The following is a 17,512-nucleotide window of genomic DNA, read 5'->3' as shown; positions in this document are numbered from 1 at the left end:
AAGTAAAAAACCCCTTTATTAATTACATGCTAGTTGTGCTTGCTCTGTAGAGGGTTAAAGCAGTCAGTAGCCATGTTGCTTAAATTCATAATGTCTCTTGGGGTAGAAGCCTTCATATAGTTCTAGTCTCTAGGCTTTTCTGAGGTTTCAATACCTTTCTAGCCACTAAGATTATGGTCCCTAACAAGTAGTTTTTACAGTAAAGGGGCACGGATTAAAATAACTGTTGTGCTGGGCTTAGTGATAACGATTTATAAGGCATTTACAAAAATACTAGAGTCTGTTCAAGATATGTATAGTTTATAGTTTCTTCATCCTACCCTGCGTCCCAGTTCCAATAGTATGTTTTGGGGATTTATTAGTAATTGCATCCAGTTTGTTAGAAGAAGAGCAAAAGATGAGGCTTTCCAGCCTTTCCTTCTTCTTCTTTGAATCTATTATGTCACTTTTTAAGAAAGTTCAGTTTCCCCTAAATGTTAAAGAAACCATCTTTCTAGTATTTAATCTAATAAGCTTTCTTTATATAGTCTACAACTTCTCTAGAATGAGAGCTGAAATAACCAGAAGAGCTAATGAGACCCCTAACCGAGAAGTAGACCCAGGCGTGAAAAATCCTCAGTAGTGTGGAGAATGGGAAAATATGAACCAAACCCTAAAATAATTTTCTAACCCTGTAAACTGGAATTTTCCACGTGAACATAATTCAGAACCCAGCTGAAGTAGGGAAATACCTGAAAGATAAGTGCCATAATAACTCTAAAGAAAAAAAGCTCATTACAATAAGCTAAGTCCTGGCCTATGCTTATCGCACACTGCTAAATACTGTAAAGCAGCAAATAGAAGCAAGAGGGCAAGGAGATAAATCAGCAGCTACCCAAATCACTCAAACTACAGCCAACACCTCAACTACTCAAGTTGTAACTAAACCAGACAATAACCCTAAACCACTAGCAGTCACCGCAGGAAAGAAGCACACAAACAAAACCAATCAGCCAATAACCAACAATAATAATCCAGGAGAAAGACCCTCAACACCAATTACTGATACAAAAGCCAAAGTGAAAGCAACTGATACAGAAACCACTATTAAGTCCAATTCCCTAAAAGACCTTCATGCATAGTAGAGGTGGCCTTTGAGTCCTACTAAAATAGATGTATTGTACTTGAATATCTGTATATAGGCCTTGCCCCGGTAGGTCCCAGTTGTCCTTCATTGGGCTGCAGCTGTGGCTAGTGAAGATAACTGGGATAAAAGGGGGTGGGTTGGCCAGTCAGGGAGAGTCTTGAAGGAGCCCTGACTAAGAAGGAACAACATGCAGAAGGAGTGCGTGCTGTGAAGATCTGCAGCCATAAGAAACCACCGAGGAGGTATGGGACTCTAGAAATATAATAACAACATTCATGACCTAAGAAAGGATTACACTCAAAGACCTAATGAATCTATAATTAGTTAGTTAGTCTGTCTTTAAGATATTGCAGGCAAAACTACAATTTGACAGTAGTAAAGCAAAGCATTTAAGATCCTTGTCACATGATCCTGTCATCAACAAAAAAATTATCAGGGGGACTAACCCTCACAACCTCTAGGCACAGATCCTAGAAAGTGTAGCACAAAGATACCTGTGTGCAGACAATCTCTATATGCAACAAACTCAGTAGAGGACCATAAAACAAAAAATTCAACACTTAAGAGAAATAGTAGTAGCAGAGATTGTCTTCCCAGATGATGTACACACTATAAATCCAGACTTAATACCATGTACATCCATAATGTAGCGAAACTTGTACGACTTAAGCCACAAAAATACGCTTCTGCTTTAACAATAATAAAGCAGGATGACAGTAAAGAGATTGTACTTAATATAGTGAAAAAGCTCTGAACGTATACAAATGCTATACATAGCCCAACACATACCAGAATCGCAGCAGTAGAAACAGGTCTGCAAAAATTAGAAGATAAGATAGAAGAAAATCACAAAAAAACTCAAAAAAGAGATTAAAAAAAGCTTTCTCCAAATCTCAGCAATACAAATCAGAAGTTTTAGTATTCAATACAGAAGTTCTCCAGATAAAGAAAGTACACCCCACAAACTGAGCTGTAGTTCTTCCTATGTGATTGCAGAAAAAACATGAAGAGATAAAATAGAAAATTTACTACTGCTCTAACACAACAAGTACATGAATTAAAGAAAAGCAAGACTCAGAGACGTTCCACCAAAAGGGAAGCAGCACCAGTAACCCATAACCAAACTGCCATATATGATGATGATGACAATATTTTCTATCCCCTTAAAAAAACCTCCAAGACATATACTCAGGGAAAGAAGCATAACCAGGCTTAGAAGGGCCCTGCCTCTAGCCAAGTAGAGGCTAGAGAAAACCGTGTCTTTTAGACTGTATAGATTCATTAGCCTGACACATCTAAACCACAAAAATATAAAGCTTTAGTCGACACTAGTACACAGTGCACGTTAATCCAATCAAGATGTGGGGGCAGAATCTGTTTCTATTACTGGTGTGACAAAGAGATCACAAAATTTTACTTTAGTAAAAGCTGAGGTAAGCCTGACTAGAAATGTGTAAAAGAAACACCCTATTGTAACTAGCCCAAAATCCCCATGCGTTTTAAGCATAAACTTCCTCCAAAGTAGATATTTCAAAAACCCCAAAAAACTCAGATAAACATTTAGAATAGCTGCTATAAAGACAGAAGGCATCAAACAATTAAATGCCTTACCTAGACTATCAGAAAACCCATCTGCAATAGGACTCCTAAAAGTAGAAGAGCAACAAGTACCAATTACCACCTCAACAGTATACCGCCAACAGTACCAAACAAATCAAGAGGCTGTAATCCCCATCCACAAAATAATCCATAAACTAGAAAGCCAAGAGGTAGTCAACAAAACCCACTCACCCTTCAACAGCCCTACTTAGCCTATACATAAATCTAAAAGAGAATAGAGATTAACTGTAGACTACCGTGCATTAAATGAAGTGACTCCACCACTAAATGCTGCTGTGCCAGACATGCTAAAACTCCAATACAAGCTAGAGTCCAAAACAACAAAGTAATACACCACTATCGATATTACAAATACATTTTTCTCCATTCCTCTGGCAGCAGAATGCAAACCTCAGTTTGCCTTCACCTAAAGAAGCATACAATACACCTTAAACCAACTACCTCAAGAGTAGAAACACAACCCCACCATCTACCATAAATTGATCCAGACTACACTAAAAAAGAATGAAGCTCCAGAACATCTACAATATATTAATCACATCATTGTGTAAAGACAGCAGCAAAAGTGTTTAAAAAAAGAAAAAAATCATCCAAATTCTCCTAAAAACCAGCTTCACCATCAAGAAAAACAAAGTCAAGAGACCTGGTCAAAAAATCCAGTTTCTAAGAGTAAAGTAGCAAGATAGACAACGTCAGATTCCCACCAACGTCATCAACAAGATCACAGCCATGTCTCCACCATCCAACAAAAAAGAAACACAAGCTTTCCTAAGCGCCATAAGTTTTTAGAGAATACACATTCCTGAGTACAACCAGACTGTGAGCCCTCTCTACCTAATCACCCACAAGAAAAACACTTTCCACTGAAGCCCTAAACAACAACAAACCTTTGCCCAAATCAAGCAGGAGATTGCTCATACAATAACCCTTAGCCCAGTCAAGACAAGACCAGATGCAAAAAACGTGCTCTACTCTTCAACCAAGAGCCCATAGTTTGTCCTAAAGCCTTTAGCAAAAAGTACCTAGTAAGACTCAAGGCCGACCACTAAAATTTTAAAGTCAAAGCTATAGAAAGTCTAAATCCAACTATACTCCAACAGAAAAGAAAATTTTAAAAGCCTATAAAAAAGCAATAAGCACTAAAACACAACTCCTCTGAACACCCTGTCTACCAGTGCTGGGGTAGATGTTTAAACAGACAGCAAACAGACAGCAGGACAGAACTCTCCTTTATTTTAGTTAGTTTTAGCTAGCTAAGGCAAAGAAGTTCCCTAGACTATGGTTTTTGTTTCCTTTTCTTTAGACCTGTTTAAACGTGCTCTAAACTGAACACCCAGAAGAGCACCAGCAGCTCGCACCTGTAACCCACCAGGCCGAGCCTGGGCTGCAAGATTTCCAACGCCAGAAGGACTGATAAGAGACTGAATAAGCCAAGCTGCAATCCAAAAAAGAAACTTTTCTGAATTTATCATCTCTTCTAGAGCAGCAAAAGGTTTTATTGTTTAATATAGTTTAAGTTTTATTGTTTGATAAAACGTGGCTTTTCCACTTTTCTCCAAAGAAGTGTTTTTTCCAGAACCAGTTAGAAGAAAGGCCAAGTAAATCTGCTTTTTTAGAAAAACCCCTTTGAGGGTTCTCTCCCAAATTTGCCCTGGACCAAGACAGCCTTGTAGGCTTAAAACAGGTATATGAAGAAATAAGCATCCAATGTTTTAAATGCAAAGATTTGTTATGAAAGTATATCCTGAATTATAACACTCATGTTATAAATATGATGTGATAGAAATTACTCAGGGAAGAAAACCAGTAATTTAGAGGATTACTTCTTAGCCCTTGCCACTAGTCTTCCACATTCAGTACAGCCTACCACTCTTGCTGCATTAAAAACCCCTGATGAAATTACAAAACAACATTTTCCCTAAACTCTCACTATTATTTCTCTTTTTCACCATGGTACTTTCTGGTAGAACATATTAAGGGAAGGAGGGGTGGGTGCATGTAGTTTTGTTGCACCTTTTGAATTGAAAGTTAATTTAGGAGCAATCCTTTTTATCAGATAGCTATCTAATAGCCTGATAATGTGCTGTGTGCCAAAACACTTAACCCAAAAGAATAAAACATCTTTCATATGCTAGAACCAAAGACAGAACAAGCATTTTATCAGGAGACAGGAATTTGCTATGATTTTCAGCATGCTATTTGGAGAGGAAAAAGTTCCCAAGTAGTGAAATAAAATACAAGTTTTTAACTACTGCAAACAGCTTTAATATAAATAAATTATTACTTACCAAAATCTACTCTTGTTAGTATGCACTGCATTGGATGGTCAGTTGTATGCCTTGTTGTTGTTGCACCACTCTCATAACAAGTTGCGCACAAATCATAATCGTAGCAAATTAAACACTTGTATCTGCGACCTCGAAAATTTCCTTTTAAACATGCATCACAGCTGACACCTGTGAACAAAGAAAATTGCTTGAAAACAACAATAATTTCACATTGGTTTAATGATACAGATTTGTTGCTATAGCCCCCAACAACGAAAGGAATTCAACCAAGAAGCTTTTATGGAGCTGATGTACAATAAGACTCAATTTTAAGCATATTTATATCTTTAGAAAGGCAGTAATCATTCAAAGTGAAAGTTAAAGTAAAATAAAATCCAGTTAAGCACTCAAAATGATAATTTGTTAGGATACAAATTCTTTTTAATCACTTTTTTCCACTGTTCGAAAGCTTGGTTCAAAACATTCTCAAGGTTAAATAGTATAGTTTGTGAAAACAACAAAGCAAAGTCCACAGCAGACCATCCCACAAGTCACACAAAACCACACACCACCACCACATAACACCACCCATCCATGGCTTTTGTGTTTATTTTTATAGTTTCTAATAATTAAATTCTGAAGAATACCAGAACCATTTTTCACGACAGAAACATATGCAAGAGCAGAAATTTAGGTCTTCTATTTTGAAGTACAGAATAACTTTGACTATATCTTAATTTTATGTTGCATCATCTCTTCAGCTTCTTCCTTTTGGAAGTTCAAACTCTGTACTGTAAATCAATCAGTCACACTGCCTGGGTCAGGAAAAACCTTCATTATCTTCTAAAGGTTTTTGCAATGTTTTTCTGTGACATTTTGGTACTCTGCTGTTAATTTAGATAAGGACATCATCATCTTTTCATCTGTCAAGGCCCACAAAAACTTCCATCACTGCAGTAGTAAAAGTAGTAAATTAAAGGCCTTCATGATAATATCTAGTGTGTACAACACATGCAATATTTTCATTGAAGTCCCCCTTTAGGATCAATTTAAACAAGCTTTTCATAGTTCAGTGCAAATGCAGAAAATTTTATAGAAACTATGTTATTGAAAGAATGCACTGACATTGACTCTAAGAGGATTAGTAGAGGAAGATCATCACAATCTCAAAACTGCAAATATCCAAATGGTCATTTCCTAATTATAAACTCTATTATCAGATAAAAAGCTACTATTAACACAACTCACCACTACTGCTTCTGATGTCAGGTCCAGGGAGCAAAGTTAAATTACATAGAGAGAATTCTCACATCTCTCCAAGATAGTATTTCTTCATATCATTCTAAAATACCATGTTTTCATTTTGATAACCTGACAGCAAGTGGCATAACACGCTATTTTCATACCCTTTTATGTAACAGGAGAGAAAAGCATCAAGAAAAAAAAGCCTCAGCTCTGTTTTTTAAAATACATATACTGCATCAATTAAAATTATATAAAATTAATTAAAATTTTAGAAGTTTGCCCCTCTACACCTTAAAAACAAAAAAAAACCTCCAAACCCCAGAACACTGAAAGATAACAGAATGCCAAAGTGAATTGAATGCATCCTAATTAATCTCAGGTGTTGAGGAAAAACACACTCTGGAGGGGTTCAATTATAAGCAGGGAACAGAAAGAGCAAACCAATAAACAAGTTGTGAAAAAAATTCAGCTTCTTCATGAAGTTCTGATTTACATGATGCGACAATGACTTTTTAAAAGCTTTTAAAATTATTTCCTATTCAGCAGAAAGAGTTTTCCTGCACCTTCTTCAGAATGGTCTCATGGAAATGATCAGAAAAGAAAAACAACCTGGCTTATTTTCAAATAAAGTTTTTGATGCATTTTACATTGGAAATAGCAAGGAGACTTTTTCACTTTTTCTACTGTTAATTGCCAATACACAAGTACATATGCGGACTGATGAACAGACCCAAATAGCGACATTTATACCAATGCACCCTCTCTTCACTATCAGAATAAATATGGCTACCAGGTTTTGTTATAACACTTGCTGCTTGTTGTCCTGGATAACCCAAAATGTTATTATATTCCATATCTATCTGTGCCCAAAAATTGTTACTGTCTCTTTAAGACCCTGTGGCCAGAAAGAGAATCGCGGGGCAGGCAGGGGGGTCCCTTTTTTAAAGCAGGGTTGCCCAAGCAGAGCGTTTTGTTTTCCCCCGTGGCATTTGCTCAACGCGGAGGCATTCCTTTGGGTTTTTTGGTGTTTTTGTTTTTTGGATTTTTTTTTTTGAGAACATGTTTCTTGGTCTTGGACTGCCTAGGGGCAAATTCTGGGAGTGCCCGTCTGCACTCGAGGCTCTGGGCCGAGTGGAGCGGAGCGGCTCTGCTCCAGTCTGAGTCGCCCCAGCCTGCCAGCCAACTGCCCTAATGAGAGCAGGGCAAAGTCCCTCCACGAGTTCTAGCCCTTAACTGAGTGCCAGCTGTTATGAACAAAAATTCGGTTAATATTTTTTTTGTGAGAAAAAGTTACCACTACTGCTGGGCTGCTGCCTGTGTTATGGTAATTACGGGTCGTTGTCGTTAATGGTTGTTTTTGTATTAGTAAAAGCCCTGGCTGGGGCGAGTTAATGGCCCTTCTCCTGAGACAGTAACGGGTGGGGACCTCCCCGAACAGTGAGGAGAAGAGACCTGGAGGGGAGGCGTTATGCAAAGTGACTCCCAAGACCAGAATGCTTTGTGGGACCCCCCCCCCCCCCCCCCGACTCCAAACTCACGGAGAAACCCCAAAAACAACGAGCCACCTAAGAGTTGAGAGACTCGAGTGATGTCTGGATGTGAGGAGCGGAGTGCTGGGCCTGCAAGAGATGCTGGAAATCTTCATTGTTCCTCACCCTGTTTTCGAGATCCCCCGGGCCAGGTCTGGGAGGGGAGCGAGAGTCGAACCGAACTACCATCTGCCGGGGACATCACGCCCTAAAGGCTCCCACGAGGACCGGATTCCCTCAGCCCTGCCCCTAGAGGATAGAGCTGTGCATATTCTCCTCCTCTGAGTCGCCTTGGGAGAGACGACGGACGCTGCAGACCCGTCGAGCCGCCCAATCCTGAGCTGATCACTTTTAATAAAGGCATTAAAAAGGAGAAGAAGTCTCCTGGCCCTGTTTATTTCATTATTGATCACAAAAATCCTGGTATAGTACAATTAGTCATTACTGCTTTTGATACAGTATTATCTGTCAGTTTATGTACAGCTATAATATATAAATATATTATAAATAGTAGTGTAATATTTACTATTTTAGACCATAGCGTAATAGAGGCTGTAAAATGTTCAAATGCTTTTTCGTATAACTAACTCAGAAAATAGTGTAAAATAATTAGGTGATTTCCCACATTCGGGGGCTATCTTATCTGAAAGACAACAGAAACAGAAACCAGAGCACCAAAAAAAAAAAAAAGGAATAATTTATTGACTCACGTTATCAGGGAGTGAAAATACAACAGGATGGAACCACAAGAAGAAATAAAATATATTAGTTTAATCTATAAGATAGCATGAAGACAAGTCAAAAGTTAAAACCTGTTGGAACCCTGGAGGCTGAGAATTTTAGACTTTCTGCGCTGAAAGGCACAGACCCTCAAGAGAACACTACATTTGACCTGAGGCCATGGAAAAGGCTTCCAAAATTGAATGATATAACTGGGATTATGGGTGTGTAGTTTGAATAGAAGTGTATAATATCACATGATGGAAAACTTATAGTTTAAGGTTCTTACAGATGGGTAATTAGATGATTTGCTCTTGCAATTAAGGGATGAATATTGTGTGAATATTAAGAGAAGCTTTATTGATGTATAGTTATGTTATTGTAATTTAAATGTCCTCTGTTCTCCTCATAGTTCCCTTCCACACAACCCCCCGCCCCCCCCCACCCCCTGTATTGTGGCCATCAGACAGCCTGGGTTGTCTAGGACAGGTAGAAAGAAGTTGCGCACGTGTGCCCCTTACATGGGGCAGTTGGGAATGGAAAAGCTTGTTGCTGGGTGGGGGGGGAGGCCGCACAGCATGACAACACCTGACCTGCCAATCAAGTTGCAAGAAAGCAATCTCCACCAATAAACATCAAACAAGAGTTGACTGACAGAATTTGGGAGGGGCCAGGGTTGGCTGATGCAACCCCCCCCCCCCCCCCCCCCCCCCCAAGAGTATAAAAGGCGAAGCATCCATCTTGAAGATGAGCCAGCTATGTGGTAGGGAGTCACGAGGGCAGCTTTCAGGCCCGCTTTTCCTTATTTAGTCCTTTTGTTGTATTTTTGTTAAGGTTTAATAAACCTTTTAAATTCTTTAAGTGATCAGTCATTTCTCACAAGATTTTTGAATATAGTAATATATATAAAGCTAAGATGGATGTTTTAGGGCGGTGGCTGGTTGTTCTTCTTCATGGGTTTGGGTAGTATTTTGTAATTGGACAGAAAAGTCCACATTGTGGGACACGAGCGATTAGTTATTAGGTTAAAAGTAAAAAAAATATAGGTTTCACTTCTTAATTGGATAGTTTTTCTTTAAAAGACCTTGTAGAAATAGATATGGGACCATTTTTGTAGCTTGTTAGTAAAATACTGTAGAACTCACAGCTTGTAAGACTGTGATATAGATAAGAAATAATAAACATCTGAGTCTGAACACGAAATACCATCTTGAACACTTTCAATCCCGACCCTGACAGAGGCAGAAAAGAAGCAAAAGCCCTGACAAAAACCAAGCAAAAGAACATCTAAACTCAAAAGAATGTTTGAATATGTTTAAACTCTTATGAATATACATGTACCCCCTGTAATATAACAATATATAGAGAACATAGTTTAAGTTAATGGCGTACTTTTGGCAAATAGTCAAGCACCCCAGCGCTAGATTTTATCCCTTTTATCCTTTAATAAACTTTTATAAAAATTTTAAATAGTAAACCGTGCTTCTCACAATTTGGAGGTTCCACCGAGATAGCACCTCATTTCCATAACTCCAGGAGATCCCAAGTGAGAGGCGCCCTGCTTAGTTCAGCAGCTCAACTGAGCTTCTCCTGATGTTATTGGTGATAGCAGGTCTGACACTCAGTAGATAAAAGGGATAAAAAGAAAAGGGGAAAAAAAGGTTCCCCAAGAAACTGTGGCAATTGTCAGCCCCTAAACTGTGCAGGAAGACCTATACAGGTAAGTATAGTGCGGGATGTGGGGGGGTGGTGGGGGAGGGAATGCAAAACCGGGAGAATGAATGGTGTGTGTGTGAGACATGGACTGGACCATCCAGATCTGCCAAGTGCGAAGCCCATCTACCTTCAATTCCATCTCCCCACGAGGGGACCAGCCAGCAAAGGGACAAAGCAAAAGGGAACCAAGTGAATCCCGGAAAATTTGTAAGAAATTACTATAACTCGATTCCGCGTGTAGGAACAACAGCTCTAGTCAGTACTGCACCGGGCCCAGACTTGATGTACATTGGAGCTTAAACCTGATACTGTAAGCCCGTGCTTAAGTATCCGGCTGGGCGAGTCACCGGAGTAATTAAGGATGTTTGTGTGTGAAACAGTAGTTAGAACAGCAAGCTGCAAAAGGTGGGACATGAAGAGGTTCTGATCCTTATCCAAGGAGACTCAAATCAAGAGTTTAGTAGAAGTTATTACACTTAAAGAAGCATTATAAAAGAGGGGTTTCTGAAGAAATTTAAAGCATTTTAATAGATAGGACCTATTAAAAATATATTAACACCATATTAAATAACAGAGGTACCTTAGTGTTGTGTGAATGTGTGAATAGAAAATGAAGATAGTATATATGTTTTATGTCTTGTGAAATTGATGAATGTAAAGATTTTGGGTTGTAATTTTCTGTTTAAGTTGTAGACTCAAATGTGAACTTTTGAATATAGTGTGAGCGTAAAATCTATCATAAGAAATAGTACTAAACATCCACACAACAGACGGCCTGATTCCGAGAGTGTGAAAGAGTAAATTAAGAATCAGAAATCAGGCATTGAAATGCCTTAATTTCTATAAAACTGTAAAAAGTAAACAATCCAAAGATAAAAACTGCTTTGGAAGAGACAGTGACTGAGTCACAACAAGCAAAGATAATTAAAATAGTGTGCAAAAAACAGCAGTTAGTCCTCAGAAATTAGAGAATGAGACACAGGCCAAGCCATAAGAGGACCCCCAAAGGAAAGCAAAACATGGAAAACTGTGGAATAGTGGTTATTAGGGGGTTTGAAGAAACAATCCCATGGGCTCGGAGTGCCCGCAAGATATTTGCTTAACAGCAGAAGAATGGGAAGGCCCCAGCCAAGGAGCTAGAGAAATTAAAAAAAAATAAATTCAAATACAAATCATAATACAGTAACTAGACAAGCCTTATTGAAGATAACTTCCATCATTCATACTAAGCCAAGTTAATAAAACAAGAAGCTAAATGATCTATTAAAATAAGTGCAAAAAGTATACATATGCAAAAAGATGAGAAGGGAGTAAGGACAGTAACTAAAATAATGGCAGCTGCTGTTATGGGGGAAAACCAACTTGTAAGAACCCACTCCCATAAAGAAGTGAGACACCAGTCAGTGCAACAAAAAAAAGGAAAAAGTCTTTAAAGAGAGTAAAAGGAAATCCAACCACCAAAGCCCGATCTGTCATTATGGCAAAGAAAAAGGACATTTAAAATAAAACTGTCATCAGAGGGACCTAAAAGTTTTCAAAGACACTTTAAAAACTGACAAATAAGGATGTCAGGAGCTATTTTCAGTTTTTCTTTCCAAATTCAAAGCCCCCACTAACATCTTGAGCTTTTGCCTTTAAAGTTTTCTTATATTCCTTTAAAAATACAATAACTTAAGATAAACAACTTATTAAAAGCAATACTAATCATGAATAGTTTCAGTTATCTTCTAACAACCTACTAAAAATTTTAAAAATAAACTATATATTGCATTCGCAGAGTGCTTTAAGAAACACTATAGTTCCATTGAAAACAGTTCCTTTAAACCATGTTTATTACTACTTTACTTTTGTTTGTGATACTGAGTCCCCTTTAAAACACTAGTTAAAAGCTACTTATATGAAACCTAACCTACCTTTTTAAACAAACTACACAAAAATTCAACATAAGCAAACGAAATAATTTTAAATAATAGTAATATTATATAAAACTACTGTGAAAATCAAAAAGCATGCCCTATCATTGTTAATATTTTAAAAGAATTAGCTTACTGTTGTTAATCTTATTAGCATTACAAAAACAATCACAGCAGCTGTCAAACCCTACTATAAAGCTCAAAGATTTTATCTCATTTCTTTTTAACTTAAAACTCAAAGTCTTTGACAAGCTAACTCTTATTATCAAATAGCCTTAATGCCCTCTCTTCTCAATTCTCTTGTTAAACAAGTTAAAAAAAACCTACTTATTTTTATACAAATCACTGAGGTAAGTTACCTTTTATTGATATAGACTGTTTATACTCTTTCTATTACCATCTCTTCTCCTCAGAACTAATAGTATTCTTAACGAAAAAAAGTTCATGCTTTATTTAAACATTCTATTTTTTTAAAAAAAAGAAAATAAAACTATGTGAATTCCATACATTTGTGAAAAATATAAAAGTTATTTGTCTTAAGCATTAGCTAGTGTTTAATACTCTGTACAAAGAAGTAAGTTTTTTATGATCTTGCCTAACATCAGTTTATTTTTTTAAACTTTTTTCTTTCTTCTTACACATTAAAAAAAATACCCTGAAAACATTTAATAAGTTACTTAAATAATTAAGAGTATAACAAAGCACATTTTTTTCCTGAAAAACTAGTTATTTTCTTTCCTAGATGCCCATTATGGGGCACTGAAAAGGAAGCTATAGCCATAAGCATAAATTTATATTTTTAGCTTTTATTAATACATAATATCATTTTATTACATTACTTAAGTAATACTTTCACTATAGCCAATGAGAAAATATTTAAAGCCTTATGCTGTAAGCTGTTTTCAACTGAAAAATTCTACATTGCACTTTGCTTTTAGATGAAAACAACTATTTATTGTATTTTTGAAAATGTTTTTTTCTCCTATAGTCTTCTTTCCCCTTGAAATATATTACTGTGCATTCATTCCAAATTAACCAAATAAATCAAAACTATAGGAATCAGTTTTTAAACTTTATAATTTGTAAGTTTGCTATTTGTAAATTGTTAAACACTAAGTGCTCTCAAGGTGTAAAGAGTAAAACCTTAGAAAAATATTTTATAAAGAGTGCTCCTCGAGAGAGACTACTCCAGTGTTTATAACTTTGATTTTGTTTAATTCAGTATAAGAAACACCTTCCCAGAAAGAGGAGTGAGACTTTTAGGAATCAACTGTGAAAAATGCGTATTTTATGATTGGCTTTTTGCAAATATTAAAAGGAATATTATATGTGTTATGTTAGAAAGTTATGTTGTATTAATTTTCTTAAGTAGTGTGTTAAATATAGTTTTAGGTTGTAACATAATGTTAAAATAGAAACTATGCTATGTAAGATACTATTTTTTAAGAGAGGACTCGCACTGAGATAGCAGCCACAGAACACCTGAGTCTTTCAGAGGAAAAGAATTTATTGCTCCGTTATTGAGTTCTTCCTGCCTCCCTCAGCTCGGAAGATGCCATTAGGATTCAGAGGAAGAAGTTGACACTGACCTGACAAAATCCTTTGTTTGAATGGAATTTATGCATCATGTATGAGGTGTATGAATATGTAACAGACTATTGCTTTTAAGGGTTAATCCTCTGTTAAACGTGTGTCCTTTTTTGGGCTTATTTTGCCCAGAAAGAGGTACCCGGACTGTCCCTAACTCTTTGTTTTTATTGTCTCGTATTGTCTTAATCCCATTTGTCCAAATTTTTATTACTCTAATTATATTACTATTTTTATAACCATTTTATTACTATTAAACTTTTAAAATTCTAAAACCAAGTGATTGGCATTTTTCATAATTATGGTAGCAGAGGATGGTTAACTAACACCTCGCTGCAGGTGCTTTAGGAGAGTCAGGGTGAGGAAGGCGTACCCTGCCCTATTAGGCAGCCTTACTCTGTTTCCCCTGGTGTGACCAACAGACGCAGGTTATGATCGATGGACAAAAGGAGGCAATAAAACAAAGAAAAGGGAAAGGATTCCCTAAAACCATGGTAATTGGCCCCTAAGACTAAAGCGTGCACGAAGAACAAAGACCCAATCACAAAGGATAGGTAAGTTTGGATGAGAGGCAGACTGCTTTTCCCAGACCTGCTACGTGAGTGTGGTGTCTCCCATGCTGCGTTTCCATCTTTTTGTGACAAAAGTGGTCAGTAAAGGGATGAAGCGAGCAATAAAAAAAGAGTGAGATAATCCCCCCAGGGGGAAACTGGAATTGAGTCTCAGGGAAGGGGTGGGACCCCTTGGAGAGAGAAAGCCAAGGACATTCCTGGCATAATCCACTGGGAAAAATTTAAAAAAAAGTGTGGAAGGGGCCCCTAAAAATTCTGCTGGATTGAGGGATAAGAGTGCCTAAGAGCATCCAGATTTAAAACCTGCTGGGTTGAGAGATTAACATTCCAAGAGCATCCAGGGTTGAGCAAAATTCTGCCGCATTCAGGGTATGCCCAAGAGCATCTGGGTTTGGCTAACACAGCTGGGTTGAGGGATATCCAATAGGACCAGGTCTGGCCAGTAACACCTAAAATTGTAATAGGTGAATTGAAAGTAAAAGGTACCTTATTGTTGTCTCATTGTGTGTGTGAGAGTGAGTCAAACACAAAATCAGCCTCAACTTCCCAGGCGGGTGGGAAGGGGGGGACTGTGGAAAGAGGGGTATGGGACCCGCAAACAAGCCATTGTCCCCCGGGTGAGTGGGAGCTGTGGCATAAGGTATAGGTGACCTGCAAACAGGCCATTGTTCTCCCGGGTGTGTGGAGAGAGCTGTGGCTAAAGAGTGTGAATGACACACAGAGAGCCTCACAGGTGAACTGGCACCAGAGGCGACCAGAGTCAGGGCACTTCCCGGAGGCCCGGTGATACTGGAACCCAGAGGCCAACCGCAAGGAGACGGGGCACCACAGGGATCTGTGATTCTATGGCAACAGGGATCTGCTTCGGGTCCTGAGGGTGTGTGTGGAGAGTCTGGTTCTAGCATGGCTTAAAGAAAGAGGCCATGAAGGTATACAGTTGAAGGAAAAGTAAAAGGTAGTTGTAAAGCATTTCCCAGGCTTGATTCTATAAATAATTAGGCTCTTTCAAGCACCACTTTATAAACAATAAGATTCTCAGACAGTCTTCCCATAACAGGCAAAACATTCTGTCCTTGGGCTCTCTGGGAACAGATAGCTGCTCTGGGAACAGATATGAGCATTTTGAGAACTTTTCATATCACAGTGAGAACGCTGGTCCTGTTTTCAATAAACAAACCACAGGTATTGTAAAACAAAAGGAGAGGTTAGAGTTTTCTCTGTAACCTATCGTGAGCTCGAATTTTGCAATATGCATGAAGTTAATTAACACTGTTATATAAAGTGACTGATTTAATCAATAAATCGGAGTCGATGCTGATCAACAACAAAGATGGGTTGGCTCCCTTCGCTTTCAACAGGTGTGAAAGAATGTGTGAAAGTGAATGAGAAATAAGAGTGAATATAGACGAATGAAAGTATATGTAATGTAGATTGTTTATTTTAAGCTTCATTATATCTCCTTGGAGGGAGGTGTACTGTACTGAAAAGCAGTGTGAGAAAAAGGTTTGGTTTTTTTTGTGTGTGTGTGTAGTCGAAAGAAAGTGGTATTCAGGTTGCTAGTGAAAGTGAGAAACAGAGGCAAGGGATGAATAGATAAGATCTTGAAAAATGGGACAGAAAACCAGTAAGTTGGACACAGGGGGAAAAAAAAAGGGTGGGGCGGGGAATAAAAGTATACTAGCAAAGCTATCCCAAAATAGCCCTTTGGGAGTTATGTTAGCTAAGAGAAATACAACTCCTTGCAAAAGGAGAAAATACAGGGTATGCAGTAGTTGATGGGGGAAACATGCAAACTATGGAAAAAGGGAAATTAGCCTTAAACTATTAACCTCAAACTTGTGAATTATATACTTTAAAAAAAGAGCACTAGAATATTTAACACAAAATAAAGGAACTATATATACTGATTCAAGGTATGCAGTATGCCTTTAGAGTAGTACATAGCTTTAAAAAATTTGTAAAGGAAGATTAGTTACATCAAGAGGAAAAGGATTAGTTCATGAGGAACTTATTTTAGAGGTTTTAGAGACAATAAAGTTACCTAAAAGAGATAGCTATAGTACATATTAAGGGACACCAAAAGGGAAATACCCCAGAAATAAGAGGAAATAATTTGGCAGATCAGGAAGCTAAGGATGCAGCAGAAAATGGAGCTGAAAGAGTTAAGTTAATATTAACTCCGAATGAGGAAAAATTGGAAATTCCAAAGTTTAGGGAAGCAGAGAAAAAAGAATTAAACAAGATGGAGGTTAACAAGATGAATCAGGGAAATGGACACTTCCTGATGGAAGACAATTACTTAATAAAATGCTTACTAGGAAAATATTAGAAGACATCCATCAGAAAACCCACTGGGGTACTCAGGCTTTGTGTGATCATTTTTTTAAGGAACTATGGATGCATTGGGATTTTTGGAGTAGCAAAGCAAGTAACTGAAAGATGTATAATTTGCCAAAAGATAATAAAAAGGTGATAAGAAAAACAACATTAGGAGGTCGTGAGTTAGCTCGTCAACCATTTCAAAGTATCCAAACAGAAGTTTGGATTTGTTAGGCTCTGGATTTATTTGTAAAAAAAACGTTTAATCCAGAAGAAAACGAATATGCCGCATGCTAGGGAGGAGATCATAAGAAAATGACATCTTTAAAATATCAAAAACCCCCGAGACAAAGCAATAAAAGAAAAAAGGGTAAAAGAAAAAGGGCTGGGAACAAGAGATTGCCTCCTCCGTTCTCGCTTGTTCCCCCACCCGTTCGCTGCTGCACTCCCCCCCAGCCCCCGTCCCCGGTCTCGCTGCTCGCGGCTACACCACTCGATCCAGCCCCTGTGACAGCTCCGGCCCCGCCAGTGAGTTCGTCTGCCCCGGTCTCAGCCGCGTGGCCTGTGGCCGCTCCGCCGGCCATGCCGAGGGGGGTGTCTGTCCTGCCACGTGGTCCGTGGTCACCGCGCCGACCGCACCGAGAGGGGGGGTCCCATCTGTCTCGGCCATCCCATCCCCGGCTGCCCTGCCCGTGCCGGCTGCGGTGGGCGCCGCCACTGCTGACGGGGTCTCCTACCTGCTTTGTCTCTGCTGGATCAGCAGCCATAAGCCATGTGGGGCCTACCCATGCTCTGGCTTGGTCTCCACCAGAAGATCCCCCTTTGGCAGTTCCAGCAGCGGACCCCGCCTGCTCTTTGGAGGACTAAGGCTCGGCATGGATCCCTCCTCTCAACCCCC

General features: G+C 38.5%; 1 protein-coding gene across 1 annotated transcript in view; it reads right to left on the bottom strand.

The window, feature by feature from the left end:
- Nucleotides 1–17,198, bottom strand: part of LOC134431529 (E3 ubiquitin-protein ligase KCMF1-like) — a 48,078-nt gene extending 30,880 nt beyond the window's left edge. The window contains exons 1-2 of the mRNA XM_063179527.1: nt 17,045–17,198; nt 5,035–5,202 (exon numbers count right to left, since the gene is read on the bottom strand). Coding sequence (XP_063035597.1) covers nt 5,035–5,202; nt 17,045–17,198 — 322 coding nt within the window. The remainder of the gene's footprint in view (nt 1–5,034; nt 5,203–17,044) is intronic.
- Between the last annotated feature and the right edge of the window lie 314 nt (nt 17,199–17,512).

The sequence above is a fragment of the Melospiza melodia genome, chromosome W (genome assembly GCF_035770615.1).
Source record: "Melospiza melodia melodia isolate bMelMel2 chromosome W, bMelMel2.pri, whole genome shotgun sequence".
Classification (NCBI taxonomy): domain Eukaryota; kingdom Metazoa; phylum Chordata; class Aves; order Passeriformes; family Passerellidae; genus Melospiza; species Melospiza melodia.
Note: the sequence above shows the minus strand (reverse complement) of the source record. Positions and strands in the feature narration are given on the sequence as shown.